Raw genomic sequence first — 25,846 nt, 5'->3', positions numbered from 1 at the left:
ATTGAAGGTAAATAACTAATTTTTATAAAATTCTAATTTTTGTTTTAAATTAAAGTGGCAATAAAAGTATATAATATTACACTATATATTTATACAGTTTAAATATATTACTGCAAATTTATATATTAGTTAGAGCATTTAGAAAATGAATTAGAAAGAAATATAAGTAATGGACTAATAAATATTGGTAAGAATGTATGAAAATGACTTATTACGGTGAAATATTATATTAATCAAGAACTACAATAATATATTTTTAAAATAATGCTTGCAATTTTTTAAAAATTGCTTATGGCAATAAAGATCAATATATAGTTATTTGAAATGTTTATGATCTCTCTTAAATGTAAAATTATGACAGTCTTTTATGCTACTTATCTCGAATTTTTAATATTAGTAGATATTTATTTAAATTTGCATGAAAGTTTAATCACTACTTTCGATTAAATATTTAATGATTAAATTTTTAAAAAGTTTAAAAGAATAAGAAAAATCATTTAAATAAATCATTTTAAAATGATGTATGTTAAAAACGCAAATAAAATTAATAATTAATTGCGTCTTTTCAATAATTAATTAATGTCTTTATTAATGTCTTTTCAATAATTAATTAATCAACTATAAAATTAATAATTAATTATTGTCTTTTCAATTGCTTTTATTACATTGTAGCTTTGGTCATTATTTAATTGTATTTTTGTTTGAGCACTTCATTTATTTGAAGGAAACGTAAAAATGCAAGTTTTGAGTCACACCTCCTTGCCCACTGAAATGTATTTGACCATTTAAATTTGACTCAGGAAATTATCTGAAAAATTGATGTTTTCTTTATATTTTAAGCTTTATATTATGCAACTTGATTTACATTTTCGAATTAATAACTTTTAGTCAGTTATAAATTTGGAAATTACTTATGACTCCAAATACCGTATTTAGCGTCATTGCTTCATTTATTCAACTTATCTTATGAATATTAGGAGTAAAAGGTAATTTTGATATGTTACTTAATATTTTATTTTATGTAAAAGTAAAACAACCTAATTCTTGAGAACGACCTTAAACCTTTAATGAAAAGTGGGAAACGAGATAAAAGTAATATTACAATATTAATTAATCAGTAATATGAACTTCGACGAAACAAAATTTTAAAAAAATCAGAGATTAACTTTCTCATAACATAATATTTGCTTGATCCTAGTCAGAGTGTAATTTTAACTAAATAGAAAAAGCTAACCTTTAATATTTCTAAAGCTAACTTTTAGTTTTTAACTAATTTACTGAATGTATAGTGGTTAAAAACCTCACTTATGTGTCATAATGGAAAAATTGTTGCATAAGAGACTTTTCTAATTACGTATAATTAAAAGTGTGTTCCAAAAAATATTTTCTTAACCATTTACTATTTAACACGTGTTATAGCTGATCCTTGTTAAAATTGGATTTATAACACCAAAAAAATATATTAAAAATTATTCCTTGTAATAAATGAGAAACATGGTACCAAAATATATGTCTTTTAAGCTAAACGTCATTAATGTGAAAACGTTAATGACTCTTTTAACATTATGAAAATAACAACTTTTTTTACATTTTTTTTGTCATTTCATAATGCGTCTAATTGCCTTTTTAAGTTAGCATTAAAAAATATATGAGTAATAGTAATATTCGCCTATCATCTAATACTATAAATTGCTTAATTAATATATGTTTTATCATAAAGGAAAAACTTGCTTTATCATTAAATACTTGAATACTTACTTGCGCTTGAATACTTACTTACTATATTTATTTTTAAAATTTACTATGAGGAAATATTACATGATTGATCTCCTAAAAAACCGACATTAATTAAAATATTTCAGCTAATAAACATTTCTTTCAAAAATCATTAGAAAGATAAATTTCCATTATAAAAAAAATGTTTTCAATTTTTTTGTTTAAATTTTGGTCTGAAGATCATTAATAAAAACTTCGAAAAGACAAAGCTGATTCAATTTAATTTAATCTTATTCTACAAGATCTCCGTTTATTCATGTGTACGTGGTCATAAGCATTTGTCGCCTACCCCGTCAAAATCTTCAGCATGAAGGGATGGAAGCTTAATGTTTAACTGCTTAATATTAAGATAGACTCTCAACTCCATTTTTATATAAACTAATTAAAATGTAGGCCTCTATATAATAATTTTTTTTTGTTCATATTCATTTAATTTGTTCATTGTATTCTATAACTAATTTTTAAAAAAATGTATCATTACAATGCCGTATCGCAAAATAAATTTTCCTTTGCTGTTTTCATTAATGTACGAAATGTTCCATCGTTTCAGCGATTTAAAAATAACGTTTTTTGCTTAATCATTGACTAATAATAACGTTTGCCATAACTGCACACTAATCATAAAATATTGCTACAAATTTATAAACATTTGTATAGTTTTGTAAATATTATTTTGCTATGAGGCTAAATATCTCAGACCGGCCTAAATAAACAGTTTCATTAAAAAATTTTCAAGAAAATCGTGAAAATGTAACGCGATTGAGAAAGAAAATAACTCCTAATGTATTTCTTATGTAAGACTCGGTGGCGAAATTTTTGTCGGCGAAATTCTTGAAAACTTGTCACTTGGCGAAAATTTTGGTGATAAAATGATTTTTCTGGAAACATCCAGTTTTAGTGCAATAGGACCAATATGTACGAATTTAAGCGAGAATCGTCTAAAATCGTGTCGGAAGCTCTAGAGTTTTGTCGCCAAGTCAATATAAATTGAAGTGGGCGTCGCTTGTGACTGCAGTAGTGTTCTGACCGGAGTTAAATCATGTTCCCGTCTGTGATTATGAAACCTTTGTTTTGCTGTACTGCGCTCTTATTCGAGCTGTATTTGAGTGCTAGAAATATAGCTGTATTTTCTAGAAATTTCTTCTGATTTTGAAGTATTAATGACTGTTTCATTCGTCTCCAGTCGAAACGAACCTCTGTGCTCGATACAATTTTTTGTAAAATGAAAGCTAATATTCAAACTTCTCTCATACCAAAATATGTAGGTAAAACTTTTTCTTTTCCTTTTTTGAATTTAACTATCCATCCCAGTTTTCTTCATAATAGCTGTTCTTCGCTACATGATTGCATCGAGAATTTGAATATATTGTTCTTAATTTACCTGGTGTGTCTAAAATGACTGATTAATTAAAAATCAGCTGAAGAAAAACCGAATAATATATTTTAAAAAAATACGGCTCTTAGTTATTTACTAAGGTCATTTCTTACTATCAGTTTCAAAGTAAGTTACAAAGTTCGACAACAGATGGCGTTGCAATTGAAGAAAAAATAGCAACCTGAAAATAAAACAAATAGGCTCCCATGCATGTATGGCTGTTGAGACGATGTTACAAACTTGATAGTTTTACTGTCAGCTGTTTCATCTGCTGATGAATTATTAACTAATTGCGAGAGACATTATGTCTCAGGAGAAAGAGCGTTCGTTTTCCAATGAGGCGAACGCGTTCGAATCCCAGCGATGGCTGGTCGATGGCATGTAACGCAAATTCGGGATATTTCCATCAAAAAGTTCTCCACTAAGGCAAAATTTCTCTCAATGCTTGATCCAGAAGTTCCCTTGTCTTCTGGATTGGGTTTAAAATTACGAGGCCACTGTGTTGAACGTTTGTAGTCGTAAACCCAAAAATAGGGCCGGCTGTTCAGCGACGGTTATAAAACTAATTGTAAGGAGCCGCGGTGGCTCAGGGGATGGAACAAATGCCTTGAGGTGAGCCAGGTTCGAATCCCAGCCATGGCAAGTCGATGCGAATTCCGCATCCAGCTTGCACCGACTACAGTGCTGACGTGAAAATATCCTCAGTGGTAGACAAATCATGGGTTAGAGTTCCCTTGCTGTCAGGCTAACCGTGGGAGGTTCTCATGGTCTTACTTCAGCAGTAGATGCAAAAGCAGGTTAGTTCCATCAAAAAGCTCTCCACGAAGGCAAATTTCTCCCAATACTTAATTCAGGAGTTCTTTTGTCTTCTGGATTGGGTTCAGAATTACAAGGCTACGGTGTTGAGCATCGGTAGTCATGAACCCGAAATTGAGCCAACTGTTCAACGACGGTTATCAAGCTGATTGTGAAAAAAAAAACCTTTCGAGAAAGAAAATAAGCATTCATATTATTTTAAAAGTATTACATTTATTATCTAGTTTGTATATATTACAAACATTAAATAAATTGCTTCATGTAATTCTCAATTTTGAAGTTATTTCCTTTTAAATAAACTTAAAAACAATCTAGCAAAATAGTGGCTAATTACTTTCTTAATAAAGTAATAAAAATTGAATTCTCGTTAAAATGTTCTTGAGTAGTTTTCACGAAGAAAAAAATTCTGGTAATTTTATCGTACTGTAATGACATTTCTAGTTTTTTAAAATGAAAAAAAAGAACATTATTTTAGTAACAAAACGAAATTATGTGTTGTTTAAAACATTCATTTTGAAATTTTTCCACTTGTATGTTAACTGTTTACTAAAAAATTTTGGTATTTAAAATTATAGCTCTTGTTACCAAACATTTAATGAAAAATACAAAGCTGAAAAGTAAATTTAATCGAATTTACTTAGCATTTCTGCTCTAAGGTATCGTGAAAAAAAACGAATTTTACCTCATTTACCAGATTTTGTCACATATTATGAAACTATATTGTTAATTTTACCAAAATCATTACCTCACTCAACACAATAAATCATGCTTTGAGATAAGTGGGTTTAAAGTTTTCATTTCTAAGGAAAATGCATAAGAAATGCTTTAGTTTGCTTAAACGAAGATTACCATCAAGTTGAATTATGAGTTATGCTAGTATTGCTGCTGAAAAGAATGTGTATTTTCATATTTACACCTGTTCTTAGTACAAAACGCGTGTCTTTTTAGTTGTGCCACTATTGCAGCGCATGAGCAATTTATGTTTAAAAAAACATAATTCTGTGCAATATATAATATAAACGGTATTTAAACTATTTATTTATAATTTTTTTCATTCATATGGTAATGGTTTAATGAAAATTCTGGTTTTAAAATTTTGAGTATTATCACACTTTTAGTAGAAAATACAAAACTGAAAAATAAATTTAACCAAATAAATTGGTTTTATACCATACCTTAAGGTATCATGATAAAATTACCGAATTTTACCACACATTATAAATCAAAATTTTATTGTTAATATTATGAAAATAATTATCAAAGCACTTGGTAAAAATTAAAGCTTTTTGTTTTTTTATACCACCAAACACGCGGTAAATTTTACCATATTCTGGTTGTTTTTGCCATACTTTTCTCCCAATGTATGAAAGATAATATTCACATGAAGCGAGTTAATATGCTAACTGGCTCTAAACTTTTATTTTACCTTATTCAAGAATCCTCTTACAAGAATTTTAAATTATATTTTCGAAAATTAGCTTAAATGGAATTTTCAAAACCTTTTCCTCAGTTTTCTTTGGTGTGTTTTCTTAATACTTTTTGATTATCGATTTAAAAAGTATCCATCTTGAAACTTACTTGCTTTCATTTCGGTCTGCTCGTGTATTTAGAAAGGGAAAAAATCCATTGGAAAACTTCGTATTGACAAAAGAATTGAAACCTCAAACCTTAAATGTTCAAAAGTTTTTTCAAACGAGTTTTTGTAGCCTCTTATACATATAAGATAAAGTTGAATGACAATGAATTTAATTAATATGCAATACAGTAAATAAGCGAAGAGATATTTTATAAAAGTATTTTCTCCATAAATGTAGCAAGAATTGCTGCAATATTAGAATCAGTTTGCGAGAGAGGAGGTGAAGGGGCGAGTTGACGAATATGTTGACTGCTTAAAAATTCCACTTGTTTCTGAAGTAATTCAATTTTAGTCAATAATTCTGAGTTGTCGAAGCAATTTTCTTCGGAATATTGTGCATTGTTGTCATTATTTGGCGATTGCATGCGAAGAGTTAAAAGTTCATCTAAAATTCCATCATCTGTTCTTTTTATATTATCATTAACTATGCGCGATATTAAGTCATTTTTATTTCCATTGGGCGAAAGATTTCTTAAACGCAAGTCTGATTTTAACTGGGTGACAGTTAAATGAGTCAGTCGTTCCACATTCAAGGCATTCAAAACAGAATTCACGTCTGTTGACATCTTGGCGAGAAAAGTGCAGCGAATCTGTTTTTGCGACGTATGTTTGGCGAGAAGAAATCAGTATGTAATAAAATCCAATTTTCAAATTTTTTTCGGTTAAATGTTATTTTTTTGTCAAAATAGGTTTACCTTGGCGAGTTTCAGCCAATGAGGAATACTTTTTTGCTTCGTTGGCAGTCAAAATTTCATGGAAAGAATTTAAAATGTAGCGATAGAAGAAGTTCGATGTTCAAAGAAGAAGTTGCAAAAAGGTTCTTTTTTTAAAAGACGGCTGCGCCATATAAGATAAAGTTGAATGACAAGGAATTTAGTTAATATGCAATACAGTAAATAAGCGAAGAGATATTCCTGTTTGCGCGGAACACCGTGGTATCCGAAATGTCGGCCAAAACATAATGATATTTCAATAAAACATTGAAAAATTTCAACGAAACATCGGCCAAAACTTGCAATGAACCCAATATAAGCTAAATTAATAAACCCAATAAAAAGGATTTTGAATCGAAAAAAAAATTTATGGAGTAGGCGCAGAAAGAAAAGGAAAAAAACAACTCACTTCTTCACTAAGCTTGAATATTCTCAGATTTAGGTGCACAGAATTATCTAATAACAGTTAGATACTGTCTAAATTTATCATGAATAGAATCTGTGTACTTCGATCGCCACATAAATTCGACAAAATACGAATCGGAAATGGCGTCTGTAATACCGAACTAGCAGTGACATTTTTTTCTTAAATCCCTTTTTATGACTGCCCACATACCTTCGATCTTATTGATTAGATTCAAAAGTAACGTTATCAGCCGGTATCCAACGCAGAACTAACGGACCTCTGAAATTACATGTACCGTTGAACATTTAAAAATAACGCTAAAATCTAAACTAATCAGGATCACGATTGGGTTTCAAAATCGCCCAAGCTGGCGATCAACCGCGATCACAACTTGGCGAGAATCAAGGGGCACCCTCAAATATAGTCTACCCAGTATTTAATGAAAAATAATAACAGCGAAATATATGCTTTTGCGAAGCATTCTATTTACATCTCTGAATGTTGCCACCTTTTTATATGAAAGTCAAACTATTATCTGCTGTAATAAAATTAGACTTATGCGAACCTTACATACAACAGAAGCAAATTTATTTATGACACCGACCTAAGAATTCACTTTAATTTATAAGGTCTTTTTAAAGTTTGTCGAGTTTAAATTTTGTCTTTTAGCTTTTAGTGTTGCACTTTACTATTCATTGATCTATTAATCAATTAAAAAGGCTAAAAATTTATTATCTGAGAAAGAAAAAACAATATTTTACGTGCTATGTCTTACATTAAATTACAACCTTTATTTTCTTTAAGCTCTTTGCAAATGTCTTTGTAGTGTACCAACCACTACAAAAAATATGCTTCCAATTCACTACAATATAAGACATTGTCGATAACTACTATCCCCACATTGGTAAACTTCGCACGAGATGTGAACACGCCTACTTTGACAGAAACTCACACTTCGATTTGAACACGCCTACTTCGATGGATGGTCCACAATGAACAGTTGACTTGCTACTTGTGACTGCGACATTGCCCACCTCCTCGTGCTCATTCTCGATCACACATAACGTACAATTTATACACACGACTGCTAAAGACAACACAGGAGCGACCACGTCCGTGAACTTAATACAGCTCTCACGATCAGCACTCAAAAGGAACGGTGATCTTAATATAGCTCTTCCGGCTTCTCACAAAACAGCAATGAATCAACTAGTGGTATCCGTTCATCGAATTCTATCACGGATATAATTCTGGTGGGGGAATACTGTAGTGTATCAACCACTACAAAAGTTTAATTCCAATTCACTAATATGTAAGACATGTTAACTCGATTCTATGTTTACAAATTTAATGCAGATTTTTATGACAAAGCTATCAACTACAATACAGCTAACTTCAATGAAATATTTAAATTTGAAAACTTTAAAAAAGACAAAAACCTTAGACCAATAGCTGCACACTTCACCTCTGACGCCTCGTACCGAAACTACCAACATAAGTAAAAATCTCCAACTCTAACATCAATAGTTCATAGCAATAGTTCAAAACATCAACAGATTACAATCTCAACTGCTTCAACTACAATACCAAACTTGAAATTTGAACCTTGTACCTAATGTTGACAATAGATTCACAGCCATCTTTTCTATAGCCTTGAAATTCAAACCTGTTACCTCATGTGGACAATACATACACAGCCATCTTTACTATAGCAAGTTGCTTAGAATTATTTTCACTTTCTTTTCAGTTAAACAAGCAAGGTGCTTGCTTTACAATATCAGTCACCCCAGAGACTCCGTATACAAACTGCTTTCATTTTCTAATTTTACTGTAATTTCACGATGAATGGGATATGGGTCTTCTGCGCGGCCCAGGTGCCCAGCTTTTGTTAAATAAAGTAAGTAAGTAAGATTCCATGTTGGGGTACCTTTTCATTGATGACGGTTGACATTGTCTACTATCCCCTTATTGATGACCTTCGGACGAGACGTGAACACGCCTATCTTGACAGATATAATTCTGATGGGGGAGTACTGTAGTGTATCTACCACTACAAAAGTACAATTCTAATTCGTTAGTATATAAGACATGTTAAATCGATTCTATGTTGAGGTTGATTCATAGATGAAGATGAAGGTTGACATTGTCGATAACAACTCTCCCCATAGTCTTTGCTTTATTTTTTTCAAAAATGTGGATACTAAAATTTCTATATTTAGATTTTTAAACCATGTCTTCAAATTTCATAAAATTGTTAAACTAGTTTCCATTTTTTTAGTTTATAAATTGCAAGCAGTTGAAATAAATTTGAACTGAACTGTGAACTATTTCTTTATAAGAATTGAAGAATTATTGTGGCAATTAACATTGTTATTAAATAAATTAAAATTTTTAAATCTAGAAACCATTGTTGAAAAGATTTAAATCATGATTTGAATTGTGATTTAAACCATTTGATTTCGAAAAAATATCATTGATTAAAATCAGGTGATTTTTTCTAAAAATCATCGATTCAAGTCAAAAATATTTTTTAAACCAAATTATAAATATTCTTTTTAGAGTGCTGCTTTCCAAGTCCGGATTTTTTTGATACTCAAGACTTATCTAATGAAATAATGAGAGATAAAAATATGTGAAATTGTTATTTTGATGTTCGAAACAGAAAAGACTAAATCTGGATAACACTTAGAACAAATTTTCAGAAATTATAATTTTCCATTAGTTCTAAAAGTAATTGGCTGTTTAATAAATAAAATTCAATCATATATCTTTAGTTTTATCTTTACTTACGCACTAGCAATTTTTAAAAATTATTAAATATGTGCATGTAAGCAACAGAGAATGACTTGTTCTGTAAAATGTAATTTAGAATAATTAAATTTTTTGATGATTCTTGAAATAAACGATTTTATTCTTCATTTGATATCTATCTAAATAATTGAGACTCAGCCTTAAGAAATCCGCGAGGATGTTTGATGTTGAACTTGAATAAAAATAAATAAGGTTTTAATTTTTAAATGATTATATATTTTGAAATTATTTTGTACGTACTAATTTTAATTATTTTAGTTAAAACTTTCAATTATTTAATTTAAATATTGCTTTAAAATTTTATTAAGCATTATTGATATACTTTATCTCAGTTTTAATAAGTAAATGCTCAAATAAATAAAAAATTTATTCAAATAAAAAAAAAGCAATTTCCATAAAATTTGAACTTCCTTTAAAAATTATGATTTTTGCTAACCTAGCTAAAAACATTTTTTATCATATTTATAAGTTTTTTTTACTATTTAAACTATTGTGGTAGACCACAAGGAACCTATACGAATGCATCAGAGTTTATTACTACCAAAATTTTAGGTTTATAACGAACTTTAAACTTTTGAAAAGAAATGATTTTAGCCGACAAAAAACCTAGCAAAACAAAATTTTCTTTAATTAAATATTCAATTTTTTTGAATCAAAAAAAAAAACTTTTCAGTTTTCAAAATCGGAAACCCTAGAAAAATCAGAAAAGGGATTTGACTAAATAAAGTAATATAATAATTTTATTACGTTCTCAGATTATTATTGAATTCAAAATGAGTAAAACTCTTTTACAACGTATGTAATACTAAATGAATTTGTTTGTGTTTAGTTTTATTTTTTATTACAAGAATTTCGCTTTTTCATAAAATGTAACTTTACATATTTTATCTTCCTAATTAGGTATTCCATTAAGAAGCTATTAAAAAAGCTATTTTATGTAGAAACTTTCAAAGAATTCTTTAAGGAAGAGGTTTAATATTCAAACTGTATGAAAAAAAAAACGTTAAAAGTTTTTAATGGTTAGTATTTAAACTTAATGCAATTTAATATAATTTATATGATACTTTTTCTCAAACGACAAAATCCAAAAATATCTATCACTTAATGCGGCATAGATAAGAATAAAGTTTTTGGAAACATTAAAATTTATTTTATCCCTAATTACTTTCAAATGATGATGGATGATGAAATTAAATGTTTTGTTCTTAAAAAAATTGTTTTTTTATAATATGTTAATAAAATAAGGTACTGATTTATATGCTTGAAAAAACTAATAGAAGATAAAAATGAAAAATACTATGGTTAAATATATTCTTGTTCTATTTGCAAATATATATAGCAAAATAAATAAATACAAGAAAACACGAAGAAAGTTAAGAAAAACAATAAGTTTCATTTATTGCGCTTAAGCTGCAAGTAAACAGAGCTCATTAGATAAGTTCAAAATGAAGATAAAACAAAGGAAAATTATAGACATATGAAAAAGGGGGGAAATAATAATTAAAAGAATAAGAAACAACTGATTAAAAAAAAGGATGAAATTTTTTTAAAAAAACCGGAGGAGAAAAGAAGATATAATCTTTTCATCAGCCCTCATGATTATATCCGCAAAAAAGAGTGCTTTCTGATATTGTATCAATATAGCCAAAGCAAAATATATTAATACAATAGTTTGAGGAGCACTCAAAAAAATTTTTTAAAAAAATTTCAACAACTGAAATAGAACACAATAAGTAAAAATAACACGTAAAAACAGAAAATAAAATAAAATAATAAGAAAAAACAGTACAATTTATTAGTAAAATAAACATAAAATGTATTAGTTGATTTTTGTTGATTTGGCTTTTCGATTTTTGTTTTAAACAATTGTATAAGACTATTTCGTCTCTGAATATGACAAAAATGTTTGGAAACTTTTTCTTCTCTCTAAACTATTTTGAACTGTTAAATCAATATAGCATTTAGAATTTTTTATTCTTTTCTGAGACAAGATAGAAAAAAAAAGAAATCTGAATCTTTTCTGGAAACTTTTATGAGTTGCATTCTTAAAGCTTTAAAATCAGCATCGACCTATAAAAGTTTTGAAACAGATGCTGCAGCAATGATGCATGAGCATATGCTATTTATTAGCGCTGTTAACTAAAACAAAAACAAAATAACGATTGTTACGTAATGAGACTTTTCGGACTCGAAATTGCTTGATTCTTACGGAAAGAAAACTGAAAACTCTTGAATGAAAATTGAGTTCTATTTAATGTTTTTTGCATATTATAAATATTGAAATATATAAAAACTATTATATATTAATATTATGAATATTGTTATATATAAATATTATAATATATGAATATTATAAATATTATCATTTATACTGAAGCTTAGGAATAAATTTTTAAATAATAATTTAGGTATATGCAAGTAAAACATTATAAACCTTGTGAATTGCATATTTCTTAAAATTAATAATTGCAAAATTATATAACAGTTTACAATCTGTTTAAATTTTTATACATGTTCCAGAACATTGCATTAATCAAATTTCAAATTAATCCAAATTTGTTTAATTAAATGAAAAAGTTACAAATTTTATTTAATTTAATGGTTTCTGTAAACAATATCTGATAATGATCAATTAAATGATATGAAATTGGATGTAAAAATATCCGAACATCGCCATATAAAACATATATTATGCGTTATTATGTAATATAGATAATTACAAAAAGGCTAGCAATGCAATTATATTTTTACGATACTATATTATATAAATGACATTTGTTCAAAATATTAAAAAAAAGTATTTATTTGATAGAAAAATTGTTGGATAGCGTTAATATTTATATTAGATGTTAAATACAAAGAAAATGAAAACTGACATTAAAATTTAGGCCATATGTTAATTAAATTTATGCAAAATAAACCCATAATGCTTCATAAGTTTACTGATACTTAAACTGAGATATTAAATATTTAATGAGATATTTAATTTTTTTCTCAAGAAATTATTTTTTTTTGTAAATAAATTGACTAATCAATTTAAATTGGGAATAATAACATTGAAAGAACTTGATATTTTGCTTTAAACTTAATCTTTTTCTGTAGTTATTTAGAATTACCTACTAAATGAAGAAAAAGCATGCTACTGATAAACTTTAAACAAACGCACTATAAGATTGCTTAAGGGGGGTCAGGACCCTTAAAACTCTCAAAAAATCGATTTTTCAAGAATCATTTTTTTTATTCCTTGCATTATTCTGCGCATTTTCATATCTTACATTTCGAAATCTTTCAATTGGTTCAAAAGTTATAAGGGTTAGAAGGCAAGTCACTCACCAACAATTGCTTTAGTGGGCGTGGTCGCGAATTGCTTCATTTCGGGCTTATCTTATAGTTTCTAATAATAATCTGAGATTTAAAGTGTCTACAACTCAACACTGCTCCAACCCTTTGCAGATTTTATTTGTTTATATTCGAATTGCATGCGTTTTTTAATCTTAGATTAATATTTGTACATTCGTCTATTAGCTTTCATTTTAGTCAAAAATCTAGTTTCGGTTTGATTTATTTATTATAAATAATCATGAATAATCCTCGTAGATCTGGTCAGAGACCAAAAAAGAGAAGATTTCGTGGAAATCAATTTCGGCAAAGTGTAAATGTGGGCAGTTGCAATGTTTTTATTGAAAAAGAGGATTTTAAAAGTGCTTCTAAGAAAAAGCTTTCGATGTCATGTTCCAGTTTCAAGGATATCGAAACTGAAACTAAAGAGACTTTTGATGGTTATCGCCTTATTGATGTTGCTTCCTTGATAAGTTTTTTCAATAATGTAGCTGCTTGTGGAATTTGTCATGCTTCCTTGAAAATGACTGAGAAATCCCAGTGTGGATTGTTGTCTTCTTTTGAAATAACATGTCAAGCATGTCAGAAAAGGGATGTTTTTAAAAGCTGCAAACTGATAGGAGTGAATAAGAACATTCCAGAAGTAAACAGAAGATCTGTTTTTGCAATGCGGTGCATTGGTGGTGGACTTTCAAGTCTGCAGACATTTTGTTCTGTGATGTGCTTGCCCAAGCCCATAACTCAGAAATCTTATGATAAAATTAATTCTAAAATATTGGAAGTATCAAAAGAAGTTGCTTTGTCATCCATGGAACAGGCAGTTAACGAGGAAAAGTGTCTATCAGATAATCCAAACAGTCTAACCGTCAGTGGAGACGGCACCTGGAAAACCAGAGGTCATACGTCTTTAATAGGCGTATGTACCCTGGTAGGCGGCGAGACAGGAAAAGCTGTTGACATAGAAGTAATGTCGACATTCTGCAAAGGTTGTGCTTCGTACAAGGGTCCAAAGTTTGGCTTGAGATATCATAAGTGGCTATCTTCTCATAAAACAGTGTGCCAGAAAAATCATGCCGGCTCTTCTGGAAAAATGGAGGTTGACGGCATGAAGAGGATTTTCCAAAGATCTGAAGAAAAATATGACGTCAAGTATGAAACATACATTGGCGATGGTGATTGTAAAACTTTCCAGGCTATTTGTGAGGCAAAGCCATATGGAAAAGATGTTTCGATAACCAAAGTGGAGTGTGTGGGACACATACAGAAGAGAATGGGCACTCGTTTGCGAAAACTCAAAACTTCATATGGCAAAAAAAGGCTTTCAGATGGTAAGACGATAGGTGGTCGGGGAAGACTGACAGACGTAACAATAAATAGAATTACAAGTTATTATGGCAATGCAATTCGCCAAAACAGCAATAACTCAGTCAACATGCGAACAGCGATTTGGGCCATATGGGCTCATACTTGCAGCACGGATAAAGAGCCGATGCACTGGTTTTGTCCGAAAGGCGAAAATAGTTGGTGCAGCTATAATAAAGCTGTGCATAACAACAAAGTGCATGAGTATAAGCACCCAATGCTGGTTGCTAAAGTTGTTATGGAGGCAATAAAGCCAATATTTAAGGATCTGTCTCATCCGTCTCTTTTGAAAAGATGTTTGGGGGGTAAGACCCAAAACCCAAATGAGTCGTTGAACTCACTCATATGGAAGTTTTGCCCTAAATTTGCTAGTGCTGGCAAAAATGTTGCCGAAATAGCTGCATGTATGGGTGTTTGTGTTTTTAACGATGGAAAAAAGTCTTTGATGTCTATTATGAAACTGTTGGAGCTACAAATCAACAAAAAAGCAAAGCAAAACTTTCATGCTCAAGATAAACTCCGCGTAACAAAAGCTGAAAAGCGAGCTAGTGAACAGTCTATTGTAGCTCGTAGAGTGAAACGACAAAAAAAGATTTGTGAAAATGAGAGAATGAAAAAAAGTGAAGGGGGGGATATGTATATTTCTGGTGGCTTTTAATTTTTAAATGTTTTTTTTTATATTGATTTTATTATAAAATAATAAAATGTAAGAAATTTATTCCTTTATATCTATGTCTTTGAGGTTACTTAGGATTTCTAGATAAACATAAAAATGGATATTGTTATAATAATCAAAATTTTAACTTTGTGGTCATTTTTATAAACAACTAGCTGTACCCTGCGTGCGTTGCAACGCTTTCAATTTGAATTTGAATTTTGTATTTAAGTGTGTAAATGACATTTGCGATTATGATTTGAAATGCAAATTTTATTTAATGGTGAAAAAAAGCAGTTAATTCTCTAGGATATCATTAGTGCATTTTCAAACAGACATGTATGGTGATGCACACGGAGCATGAAACATATTTTGGACAATGATCTGAAATAAGACTGGATCTATGGTGACATCAAGAATTTCTGCTGATATCTGATCAGTTTTAGAAGGTGGTTTTTTTTCAATAAGCCAAATTAGAATGTGTGCCTGAGGCAATCCTCGTTTTTGCCATTCAATAGAGTACACCCAACACCGTGTCTCTCTAAAAACATGACGCTTCACAATGAAATCAAGTAAAGATTATCATTTTTGTTTGAACACACGTGCTGTAATATCATGACGATCCGATGATGATTGTCCTGGTAACAAAATATCTCTAATTTCAACCCAAGCAGAATTGCACGTAAATGTAATAAATAAATCTAGAAGCATTTGTGTTATCCATGAAATAAATTTGTAGAAATTTATGATCTGCGTTAGGCATTGAAAGAAGTGATCCTTGCACGATGATAAATTTGGCCTTGCACTTTGAATGTTGGGATGTAATTCTCGTTCAGGATACGTGTAGCACCGAATAAAGTCATTTAGAAACACGAATTGTACCGGCGTATATGCGCCAAAAAATGTTTCGATTGGTTTGTTTGACCTGATACGAAGGTTGATAATGTCTCGGCAGGCGACGTAAAATCTTGTAGTTTCTGTATGCTTCTAGAACAGCAAATTTCAGCTGTTTCATTTTTAAATTTGAGAGCATTACAAAACATACATAATTGATATATTTCTCCGATGATGACACTTGGGGGAAGACTATAGTTTGTTGTCGGATCATAGTGAAATGCACTGAAATTCAAATCAGAGTATTGGCAGCGTCTGAATAGCGAAATGCGTTCTCGGTCGGTTTTCATTCTTGCTTCCCGTTGCTCTGATGTTTCCGACGAACGGGCTTGTGTAGTTCGTAGTTGATTTGTTGACAGTCTTCTTTCCTGTTGCTCAGACGTTTCTAAGGAACGGGCAAAAGCATTCTGTTCTCGATTAGTTTCAAGTCTTTTTCCCGTTGCTCCGATGTTTCTGAAACACGGGTAGTTCTCTTTTTGCGCGCTTGAGATGTCGACCGACTAAGAGCGATTTGCTTAGGCGGCATATTTTTGCAAATATTCTTTCTGACAACGAAAAAGAAATGTAAAAGTTGGCAGTGGTCGCAAATTTGCTAAATCGAAATATCACATACATATTTTAAATAATAAAAAGAGCAATAAAAATGAGATGAATAAGAAATATGAAAATTATAAGATTTAAAACAAAAATCAATTTTATAAATGAAAGAAATAAAATGGATGAATTCGAAAACTTTGCATAAATAAACAAACAAACTAATAGTTTTCAAATGACAACTGTCACAGCACTGAAATCTTCGAAAAGTATATTTAATTTTGCTAACCTAAAATTACGTACTAAATATAAATATTTCTGAAAACGTGCAATTTGAATGAAATTTGCTTTTGTCTTTATATTTATTAAACAGTTTTCACAGTACTGAATCCGTGATACGACCAACAATTAAGAAATCTATTCTCGTTGATTTTACTTGCTTGTGCTCACCTGACATAAAGAAAAGCGCGAATTAAAAATTAAAGTATATGCAATTTACTTTAATTTACTTTTCTAAATGAATAGAGTTATAAGATAGAAAATATCACTGTTGTTATCTTCAAGATATTTGAAAATTGAATCGTTTATAGCAAAATTTAAAACAATGGCTAGCTTTTAACCAATCAGAAAATTCCATTTCGACTTTCACTGATATCGCTGGAACGGTTTATCGCACGGGATAAAAAGTATCCTATGTCCTTCTCCTGGCTCTAAACTACCTCCCTGCCAATTTTCAGCTAAATCGGTTCAGCCGTTCTTGAGTTATAAGTGAAGTAACTAACACGACTTTCTTTTATATATATAGATTTTTTAAAAGTTACTAATTTGAAAATCTTTTGTTTGCTTTTGAAAATTTATTTTAAAACATCATCTTTTAGATTTTTATAAATCTCAAAAATCTATCATTTAGGTTGGTTTGGTTTTTGTATCAATCATTTCTAATGTTTGAAAAGTTGATTACTATTTGACTCGATGCTCGTTATGTGACAAGTCGTTGTGAAATGTTACTTTATTTTGTTTATAAGTCAAATTTAGTTAATGTATTACTGTTTAAGTTGTATGTAGGTATTGTAAAATGATTTATTTTATTTATTTAGGCATTTTTAGAAAAATATATTGAGTGGTATTCGAAAAAAACAAATTTTTAACTTTAAAGTCATTTTTCTCAAAATGTGATATGTTGAACTTGTGCGCACTGCGTACAAAGAACTAATTGATAGAATTGTACGAAACTTTAGGAAAAGTTTTATGTTATGGTTTGCTACAACTGGTACCTACTATAAAAACCATTACTCTCTTAAAATTTTTTTAAATAATTGTGTAATGTGCCAAAAATATAGAAATTTGAAAAACTTAAACTTTTTTAATTTTTAGAAAATTAAAATATATGTATATCAAAATAATATTAGGTAACACAGGTTTAGGGTAATTATAACTTTAATTTAAAATTAGTTTGACATTATTTTGATGATATTTGACTCGTACGCTTTGCGCGCAATGAAACTCACTTTTTCGAAAATAAAAAAATTTCACTATATTAAAAAAAGTCTGTATTTTTTTTATGAATGATTTTTTTTGAATTTAGCTATTTAATTATATTGATAATAGTGCTAGTAAATGATAAAAAAAATTTCATAGCTTTAGGATAAATTCAAAGATAGTTACAGTGTGTCGAAAATATGGTATTTCATTGTATCGTTTAAGGCGTTAAAGGGTCCTGACCCCCCTTAACTATTTATTGCAATATATTGCAACACAATATTGCTCTTTATGAATGCTATTTATTGCAACGCAATATACGTAAATAGCATGTTCATAGAAGACTTTAAATCAGGAGTTTTCCAACTTCTTTAGTTTGCAGTATCCTCGCAAAATTCAATATTTTCTAAAACATCCCAATCATTTAATAATTGTTTGCAGTTAATATTTATTACATATATATAATGTATGTTTCATATGAGTAAAACTATAAAACTGAAACTATGAAGGTAAGTGGAGAAAGTATGAAAATAGTTAATTCTACTCAGGCTTAAATCCCACTAAAGTGTAATTAATCACTATAATAACACGAAGGAACTATAATTAATAAAAAAAAAATCAATAAAAACTAATAAATAATGAACTTTAGTATATACTCAAAAAACTTTCAATAGGTTTCTTTAGGTAGCGATCCGTAATAAAGAAATATTGTACTAAAAAGGCTAAAATTATTAAAGAAAGTGTTGTTAAATTAGTAAAAGTTCATGTAAGTGATAAGGAAATTCATGCATTTTACCCTGATTTTCCCCTCTCGGTCACTGTGTTTTTTATTGTTCTGTTGCTCATATTTCTTCTCTGTTAGCTACAGTGGTTTTTATAGTTTTGTTTCTCATGTATCAACTTTACGTTTTTTACTACCTATTTCTTTGTTTACAACTATTTGAATATTACCTGATACAAAATTTAATTAACTTCAAAAGCATACAAAAAGGAAAGAACAGTCGGCATGTTTCCAGAACTTCAAAAATAAGCACCTATTTTTGAGACTTGCAAGACGTGAATGAGAGGGAAAAGGAATATTAAATAAAAAAAAGATGTAAAAGGAATATTAAATAAAAAAAAGATGTAAAATTGCCAACGAAAATTGGAAAATAAAGGGGAGAAACAAAACTAGAAAAAAAAACAGTAGCCGAGAGAGACAAATCAGGGTAAAATGCATTTCCACGTGCTATGGTTGGGTGATGAGGAACTAATGTCGTTAACAAGGGAATCGTCATTCATATAAATAAAACAAGTTGGACATCAAAATGAGCTAATGTGACATGGATGGAAATTAGTTTGGCATTGTCAAAATTGAATTTATGCCCAAGGTTCCTACAATGCGCGGCAGTTGATGATTTCTCGAATTCTTGATAATCGATATAAAGAACTTAGTGGATGAACCGGCTAAGTGACATTTTAGTGAATTTGAGTAAATGACAGTAGAAGTGTTTGCGATCCTCCTTTTTCTTTTTTTTTTCTTTTTTTTTTTTTTTTTTTTTGGTTCAATCTTTATGTCTTTTGCGAAGACATAAGTTACAAAATTTTTGGTGGTTTATTTATTTTATTCTAACTTTCTTATTCGAGAAAATTTTAATTAAATTTTTTACGTTGCATTTGCTTGTTTTTACGGACGCTTCTTAATGTTTTTCTTCAAATATAATTTGGTTTGAAAGAATTAATATATTTAGGCTTATATTCGTGGTGTAAAATTTTAGAAACCTTAATTTGAAGCAAACTGGTATCAAATTTTATAATAACCGATCAAATTTTAAATAACCGATCAAAAACAATTCAGTTAGCCGAGTGAGATGTTAGAGTGAGTGATAGTTAGTAGATGTTATACCAGTATGCATCACTTTAATTGCCGAGAGTTCGGTAATTTTTTATTTTAAAAAAGGGTTTCTTTTAAATTGCGCTGATTATGGTCAAAATGTTACGTCATTTCGTTAGATCTAAAGGTATTTCTGAAATTAAATAAAAAAGTATTTTTATTACTTTTAATGCAAAAAATATCTAGTCATAGTTATTAAAATACAAATTATATTCAAATTTTCATTAAAAATTCATTTTCATGAGTATAATCAAAAACTGTGTTTTCAAGTGGTTTGACTTCGCAGATTTTTCAACCGATCAAGAAAACTTGCAAAAAAAGCTGACATATTCCTTTTTTAAGAAAAAAAATTATATTTCTATTATATAATTCGAAAAATCCTAATCTCCATATTTTTCAAACTTCAAAACTTAGACTTTAAGTCTCTTTAGAAAACAGAATTTAAAATAAACAAAATTTGATGGTTAATACAAATAAACTGTTTATTCAAAATCCTTTACTTAGTCATTAATTTAAGAAAAATATACATATTAAAATAACCAAAAACTATTCAAAATGTAAAATTAGAGCATCATTTTCTTAAATAAATTACATTTATCTTTTGACAATTTAATTTTACGATTCAATTCTTTACTATAAAAGTTTGTACAATATAAAAACTTCATTTATTATTTTTGCACAATATAGATCTTTTGTAACAAACAAATATCAGTAACAGACAAATATTTCAAATCAGTTTATTTTACACTTACATGATGCCTGAAACATGTTTCAAAAGCTCTTAGACTTTTCACTTAAAAGTAAAAAGAGTCGTGTTGATTACATTTATTTCTCTTTTCTTTAGATCGACAAGCATGGATGACAAGAAATTGAAAAATCCCTCTTCTCAATCAAACTTCGTTCTAACCTGCTTTGTTATCTTCCTTGGTTTTGCAGGCAGTTTTGCTTTACTCAATAATACGAAAGGAAGAGTGAGTTATTTAAAAACAATTTTTAGTACAATATTTCTCTCCAGTTTTTAAAAAAAGTTTTCTTTTCCACTTATGTCTTCGATGTTATATAAATATTGATGTAATTTCAGTGCATTTTACGGATATAACTGTGTGAGTTTAAAAACAGGTTATAGCTTTTGGTGGTAAACATTTTTTTTTAAATTTAATTATTGAAAAAAATTACTTTTTTTTAACTTAGTAATTTTAAATGTATTATTTTCTTCCTTTAAACTTTTAGTTCTTAATTTTTATTTATCTGAGATCTTTTTTTGTTCACTATTTGTTATATATAATATAAAAGTTTCTATGTATTTTTTAACCTTCATGCTTTAAGCAATAAGACTTCTAAGGCTTCTAAGTTCCGTGCGCAGTCATAAAACTTCCTTAATTAAATAAGCACACACACACAAACACACCTAAAGTTACCACCCTCGGGATCAAGTCAAATGGTCACTATATGTAGGGGGTCACTTTATGAAGACTCTTTAAAAAGGACAATATACATATAGTTAAATGCACATTCGAAAAACTGGACCATATTGAGTAGTGATTTAATTAATTGACAACCCTAATAACTTCTAAAATATGTTTAACACAATAAAGATAATTAACATAAAACTCACTTTATTTCTTTTGGTATTAGTTGAAGAACTTCCGTAGTAATCGATTTAAATAACACATAATGACAAAATGCACATTGTAATGTAATACTTGATTATCCATAAAATTCTCATTGCAAGCTGTAACAAAACATTCATTAAAAAATTCTACAAATTTTAATAAACTTCCATTCACAGTAAAAAATTCAGAAATTTTTTGTTGCTTAAAACACTTCTTTTCAACAGTTATTGTTTCAGTCATTCCTTCAAGTATCCTTAATAAATCTAGCATTTATGGACAGCTATTTAAGGCACACGTTTTCATGTTGTGACACATCTTTAACATTTCTGCGCTGGAAATTTCATCATATCGCAAATGTCTTGCTTAAAATTTTCTTGATCAACGGAAGTATTGCATGCAGGAATATCACTGTCAAAATTCGTGAATAATTTAGCATCCACGTGTTCATCTTCAGAAGGCAATTGATTTAAAAGATTTCGAATGTGCTATTGTCATCATTTTCAGCTTGTGAATCGCTCATACCTTCTAAAATCTCTCGGGTAAAACCACATTTTTTAAAGCATTCTGAAATTGTCGTTTGGCGTACCGAATTCCACGAGTCACTAATCCACATTATGGCATCGAGAACGTTTATGCTTGAAGTAATTTCGTTTGCTGATTTGCAATCTTCAGCTCTAGCAATTATAGCTTTGAGAAAGAATTTTCTATAGTGTAGCTTGAAAGCTTGAATTATTCCTTGATCAAGAGGCTGTAAATGTGACGTGGTATTGGTAATAGACAAACTCTTCATTTTAGTATTATAGATTCAGACTTGGAAAATGGAAATTTCTCATTGGTTTAAATCATTGTTTAAAATCAAATCATAGTTTTGTCAAATATTTTAAAAATAGCAACAGTGATATTTTCTAGATTATAGCTCTAATCAAAATATTGTTTACTGCACGTTCTGTAACACTTGATTATGTTTTAATCGTTATGCTAGGTTATCTGAATGATCAAAGAGATTGTGTTATCATAGGGGGACAACGTCATCAAATTAGTATTTCTAAAGTTGAAAGAAACCACGTGTTTATTTTGTCTACAGTTATGCTATTAAAACCTGTTACTATAAATCCATGAACTAAAAAGCAAAATTAAAAGGCAATTTAAAAATAATGTTGAAACGGTAGGGATAAGTTTAAAAGAGAGTAAAGGAATCGACAATCTATTAATAACAACAATGATGTTTATTAAATTTTCAGTAATAATTATTAATTAAAAATAAATAAATAAATAAACTATGTACTAAAAAGCAAAATTAATAGAGAAAATGTATTTTTTATGGTAACAATGAAAAGTCGTCGTACTGTTATAAACACCATTGATGTTAAATTTTGTTAATAAGCACTATTGGCATCATGATACTTGTTACATGTATTTTTTATAAATACCACACAATAGGCTGTTTGAATAGATACTCTCATAGGAGTAAAAATTTGTAATTAAATTTGTTGCCTGCACATATGCCTATTTACACTGTAGATTCTTATGATAGATACTATGAAAATAAATTTTTAATGGATTTTTAAAGCGATGTATCCCGGAAAAACTGCTTGATAAATGTAAATTTTAAATATCAGGAGTTGCCTCGACCAACAGCATTATGCCAGATAATACTGAATGCAGTATATCTTTATTTTGATGTTATCAACTACTAAATAAGTTATTAGATAATTTCTTAATCTAATAGCGCAAGGCCACCTATAACGGCAACAAATAATTTGATATACACAAAAAGAACATTGGAATTACTTTATTTTTGTTCATAGTGTTAGTATACATCTCTCAGCTTCATAACTGATTTCATAGTATTGTTCAATACTAATATCTCGATTGTTTACTTTTTTTTGACCCCATACAAATAACATGTATTCAGCTAATTCTCTATGAAATAAACCACTCTGATTCTGGACCAATGTAAATTATTCTCATATTATAAATTGGCAGATTTATTCTCAAGATAAGCATATAAATATAATACTTTACAATCAGAAATTAACAGCTTGCACTAGAATTGATTTCCACTATCATAACTTCTAAAGGTTCACATAATTTGTCATAATTTTTAAGCTCTTTAACGTTTATTAGCAAAGCCAACTGTAGATCCAATTTCAATTATTAAAAATAAATGTCTACTCAACGATATTTAATGTCCCCCAAAATATTGTTTAGAATTGCATCATATTTTAAATTCCTTTATCTCATTACATTCCCATTCAAAGTTAGAAATTAATTTATAAAAATGCTTCCTTTCTATATCTATGTATAACATAATATGATTAATGAAAATGCGTATTTCATTATGTGATGTCATAATTAAAATGAAATTATAACTTGTTATGCTACATGAAAACTGAACTCTATATTCCATGAATGCCATTAATTAATAACTCAGCACGCAGTTTTAATTTTCCGAATTAGTAATTATTGTTGAATCATATTTTCCGCATGATTCGTCAACGAATTAATTAAGATATTTTTCTTTTCAGCCGCTTTTGAAATTCTGCTTTAACTCAAGGGATCAATTCGTGTCTGTAAGTAAAATGAATGTTTATTTTCTGTTTATGGAATGATATCAAATTGTTTTTTAATTAATTAATGTCATTTATTTATATAAATTAAGTTGCGTTAAAAAAGTATTAATAAGTGTAATTTTTGTAACCTAAATGCTTACAATGAGTGAGTAAATATGCAATATTAAACATTGGAAGTACCCTTGGATAGCGGGATACCTGCAAGTGACGCAGAGTGGGTACCTCCATCCTGATTGCTTGTTAAAACGTGGCATTTGCGTCCGATAGCAACTGTTCCTTCTATTCTATTTCGAGTAAGTCAATCGCGTCAAATATCAATTCTCTTAAGTGACACCTTCTATGTTCTTTCACAAGGATTCTTTCACAAATATTTCATTTCTTTAACTATATATTTCTTACTAAACACAAAGACAGACACGAGGCCATGTACAACATGTACAAGCTAACTATGCATCGAAGTTGCCAGGCACACAAAACAAAAATATATCACGGTTACAGTAAAATATCGAAACAAACAGAAAATCTAAGTTAGGTAAATGACGTAGACAAGAAAGAATTATATTTCAGCCAATTCGATTTGTGATACAGCGTTGAAAAGCAATTAACTTCACGTTAATTAACATTCAAACTTATGTGGAGAAACTTAACTCAACTTTAATGCGCCATTTTGCATATAAACGATCAGCTGGCGCTGACGTCATAGGACGCATGTTTGGGTATCTGTGATTTTCTTCTCGTGTTGCAAAGTACTCAATTGTCACCAGTATATGGTACCATATCATTATATACGTTTAAAATTTCTACAGCCATTTTAGAAAGGATCAAGAATAAATCTAAATTATTACTTCATATTGTTATTAAGTTGTGGTATTGTTAAGGACTTAAGAGTGTAGATTATTAAAAAAATAATAGAATGATATTTAAACGAAATGAGGAAAGTAAATTAAAATGGAACAAAAGATACCTGGATGCAATACGTGACATCTTCGTTCATATGGGTGTTAAAACAAAGGTGTTATTCTGATCTCGGTGAGCCATTTGGAACACATTTACGTTCAAAGCATGAAAAGCAAAACAATTTCTGAAGCAGAAATGAGCTATGTATGCATCTAAAAATCTCATTAAACTCGCCAAAGAATAACATACCATTCCAAATCATGTTTTAAATTAAATTCGTGATTAGATTCAGAGTTTCTCCAAAGGTGAAGCAGGTTATCAACTCACAACCATTTCAAGAATTTTTGTTTTCACCAGTAAATTCCTTGTTTAATTCATTTTCATTTTTAATTTTAATTTTCATTTTTATATTTCATTATTACTTAAGTTTGACAGGAATCAAAACAAAATTTGGTTAATTTACAAAATGTTAAATTTCATCTGAAATTATTAAAAATAGCTTTCAGCGAACAAACATTTTTTTTTTTAAAGTTTTGCGTATGTTTCATGCATAGCTTACTTTATACCAAATTTGGAGTTAGCTCGCTATTCTGAACGGCTAACACTTTCGCTGTTGAAACACTGTTAATTTATTCTAAGAATGGGATCTATTTTGTCTTGTTTGCAATTTAAAAAATAAGGCTATTTCAATAGCACAGCGAAATAGTCAAAATATCGATTTATATTATTCAATTATCATATATTTTAAAAATACACATCTAACTGGAAAATCTAATTAATAGATTAAAAAAATATTCTGCTAATTTTGTTTTTAAACTAATTTGATGCACATATTATGATCAAACAATTTTTATATTTAATTTCGCAAAGAAAAAAATTAGTACTTTGAATCATGTCGCGTAAAATTCCTAAATTTACTGAGAGAATAGCGCTACTAAAATATTACAAATTAAGAATCGATTCACAATATTCAAAAATTCTTTTTAAAATATCTTTAATTAAATATCGCTGCAAACCAAAATAAAGCATTCATTATCATTTTTTGTATGCATATGAGAAATGATTTATGCTTTTTAGCAAGAAATGTACGGTGT

The 25,846-nt window shown here is 29.0% G+C and overlaps 1 protein-coding gene across 4 annotated transcripts in view; it reads left to right on the top strand.

Moving 5' to 3' along the window:
* The window catches only part of LOC107450262 (uncharacterized), a 111,508-nt gene that overhangs the window by 71,729 nt on the left and 13,933 nt on the right, over positions 1-25,846 (top strand). For all 4 annotated transcript variants that reach the window (XM_087163699.1, XM_087163736.1, XM_087163790.1 and 1 more), the window contains 2 exons: positions 20,514-20,640; positions 23,811-23,855. In XM_087163699.1, the coding sequence (XP_087019825.1) occupies positions 20,514-20,640; positions 23,811-23,855 (172 nt within the window). The remainder of the gene's footprint in view (positions 1-20,513; positions 20,641-23,810; positions 23,856-25,846) is intronic.

This window comes from Parasteatoda tepidariorum, chromosome 1 (genome assembly GCF_982258835.1).
Source record: "Parasteatoda tepidariorum strain Cologne lab strain chromosome 1, Ptep-v5.0, whole genome shotgun sequence".
In the NCBI taxonomy this organism is placed as follows: domain Eukaryota; kingdom Metazoa; phylum Arthropoda; class Arachnida; order Araneae; family Theridiidae; genus Parasteatoda; species Parasteatoda tepidariorum.
The sequence above is the reverse complement of the archived record's forward strand: the minus strand, read 5'-3'. Positions and strand labels throughout refer to the sequence as shown.